The sequence below is a fragment of the Semicossyphus pulcher genome, unplaced genomic scaffold (assembly GCF_022749685.1).
Source record: "Semicossyphus pulcher isolate SPU_LCO1_2020_fin unplaced genomic scaffold, fSemPul1.0.p SCAF_9, whole genome shotgun sequence".
In the NCBI taxonomy this organism is placed as follows: domain Eukaryota; kingdom Metazoa; phylum Chordata; class Actinopteri; order Labriformes; family Labridae; genus Semicossyphus; species Semicossyphus pulcher.
In genome coordinates this window covers 17,274,156-17,276,814 of record NW_027211770.1, presented here as the reverse complement: position 1 = coordinate 17,276,814, position 2,659 = coordinate 17,274,156, and the positions used below count along the sequence as shown (strand labels likewise).

Genomic DNA, 2,659 nt, shown 5'->3' with positions numbered 1-2,659 from the left:
ATTAGATTATATAAAGGAAATTTAGACACACATGGATCCCCGTTTACGCACAACACACACAAGTTGATTTGGGTATAATAATAATGATAATAATAATAATAATAATAATAATAATAATAATGTTTAATCACAAAATAGTGTATAAATAGTAGAATTCTTTATGAAGTTTGGCACATTAAAAACTCGCCATTCTGTCCAGGTAAGATGTCGATGTGTGGGGTTTGCATTGCTGCACGTGAGTCTTTGTTCAGTCTTTATAGCAGGGGGTTTGTGGTGTAGTACTGTAAACGGTCTCTGTTCAGTTTCTTCTCCTTCATCCTCCTGTTCTGAAACCAGATTTTCACCTGGCGATCTGTCAGATTGAGCATCCGCGAGAGCTGCAGCCGCTTCTCTTTGTTGATGTAAACGCTGAAAAAGAACTCCCTCTCCAGTTCCCTGATCTGATACTTCGAGTATGGACACCTCTTCTTGCGCGTCCTCTGGCCACCTGAAAGAGGAATAAATACATAAATAAAATAAAAAAGACATGTAAGATGTTGTAGACACACCACAAGAACATGAAACCATTAGTCGTATTTCCTGCTTGGAGCAGCAGATGTGGTCTAGCGTGAGCTTTGGAGTTCAAGTGTTTCCCTCCTCTCAGGCCTGCAGGACCCTCATCTGTAAACAAAGCCTGGACTTGATGGTGGTGCACGTGAGGGATTGCATGTCGGAAGTTGTGAAAACTTAGTGAAATCTGTAAACCCATACTGGCTGGGTTTTTAAGAGAGAGGGCCGCAAACAGTCATGGGTATCATGTATCTGATATGCTTGTATTGCGCGCTCTTGATTTCACTGCGCGTAAAAGAGCTGTTGTTTTAGTCTCAGTGGGGCTAATGCCAGGGAAAGCAGTTGTTGAATTAAATCCTCGCAAATCCGATGAATGCGTAAATATTTATCTGGAAATAAGCAGCAGGGTTTAAGCCTGAATCTGGCCCACAGTCAGATAGAAATGCCTCAGCAGTTCACTTCAGTCAACCCGGAATAAACCAAATAAAGCAGCCAAATATACACACGTGACAAGAAATATTGTGAAGAGATTAATTATGCTCTAATGGACACAAATATGGAAGATTACAGATGCTTGTTATTGTGTTAAGATTGTTAATTAAATAATATTTATAAAATGATTGGCCTGATTTAATTGACGTGTGCAGAATACCTGTAAAAGCTTGATTACGCACACAAAAGGAGAAGAAAAAGTGGAGATTTGTTTTGAAATCTTGGAAGACAAACTTAACGCCAAAGTCTTCACGGCCAATTTCAATCCCAAGCACGTGATCTTGTCGTTTCTAACATAGTTTTGTTATAGGGGAAATCTGCAGGCCCTCCATAAACCTTCCATGCTTATAAAACAGCATATAAAACGCTTTAAGAGCAGCGCGTTAGATGTTTCTCCTGCTTGCATTCAGCAGGCTGTACTCACTGCTGCTCCTGCTCCGCTTCTCCTCGCTGTGCCCGGAGGAAGACTTGGGGCTGAAGCTCTCCGCCGAGTCCGAGCCCGCGTGCGCCGGAGCGGGGCTCGTTTTGTCCGTGTCTGCTGCTGCTGCTGCTGCTTGTGCTGTCGGCGTCGTGCTGTTCTCCGCGCTCCCGTACGCGGTGTCGAAGAACTGGTCGAAAGCCTGCGGGAGGACGCCGTTCCTGCCAACGCTGCCGTAGAAGCCCCCGGGCGTCGGGGTGGTGACGCTGCTGGAGTGGCTCGCGCCGGAGCCGCCTTTCACCAGGAGCTCTCCCCCCCGTGAGGTCGGGGTCGTCCAGCCGTCCCTGTGCGCGATGTCCTCGGTGTAACAGTGCGTGAGGCTCCCCCTGCTGTGGTGCCATTTACTGGAGGCATCAATCCCATAGTCCCTGAACGCAACATCTCTCACGGACGGGACCTGTGGCAGCGCTGAGGACTGGTAGGGGTATGTCACGGGGCAAGAGGACTGGCTTTGGGTTAAATAATGAGGCAGACCGGAGAAGTCTGCTCCGGAGACATAATACGTGCAGCTCGGTAAATACATATTAGAAGCAGGGATCCGCTCATCAAAATCCATATTCTGCCGTTTGGAAAAACGTCCTATAAAAACCCGCTCATAGTTCCTGCGCGGCGCTGCGCTCCTGCAGTCACTTTGAGGCAGACTGCTGGAGCAGAAATCCTTAGACGTACAAGCTGACGTGGGGATCCATCTCTATCCATTCCTGAGGGCCAAAGCCATGTGACCACTGGCACAAAATGACAGATAGCCTACGCCTCAACGTGTAGGCTATAAGAGTCAATGAGTTTATAAAGCAGACATTTGGCTGTATGGAGAAGGAAAAATACTGTGATGGAATTACGCACAGACACAGTTTGGGCTTTTTTGAGAGGGAGAAATATTGTAAACACGGGTTGTTTTTCGCGATAGGGTTAATCAAAGTGGCTGTACACAATCGTGATTATAGTTCGACTTTTAAAGATGAAACAAGCAGAGAATTTTGTCCAATATCACCTGCTGATTTTTACCTTCGAGTTCGGCTTTTTTTCCCGAGCTAACCCTCACCTTAACCCTAACCTTAACCTCTGTGGAGACGTTTCAAAGACGCGGCCAAAACAAAATTTGATTTGCAATAGTAGACATCTTGTTGAGGGGATTTTGGT

General features: G+C 46.0%; 1 protein-coding gene across 1 annotated transcript; it reads right to left on the bottom strand.

Moving 5' to 3' along the window:
* Window positions 1-254: 254 nt before the first annotated feature.
* On the bottom strand, window positions 255-2,218 carry hoxa11b (homeobox A11b). Its single transcript, XM_069656565.1, has 2 exons — window positions 1,466-2,218; window positions 255-487 (listed from the first exon to the last, which is right to left on the bottom strand). Exons 1-2 carry the CDS (start codon window positions 2,073-2,075, stop codon window positions 255-257), a joined length of 843 nt encoding a protein of 280 aa, XP_069512666.1. The 5' UTR covers window positions 2,076-2,218.
* Window positions 2,219-2,659: the final 441 nt, after the last annotated feature.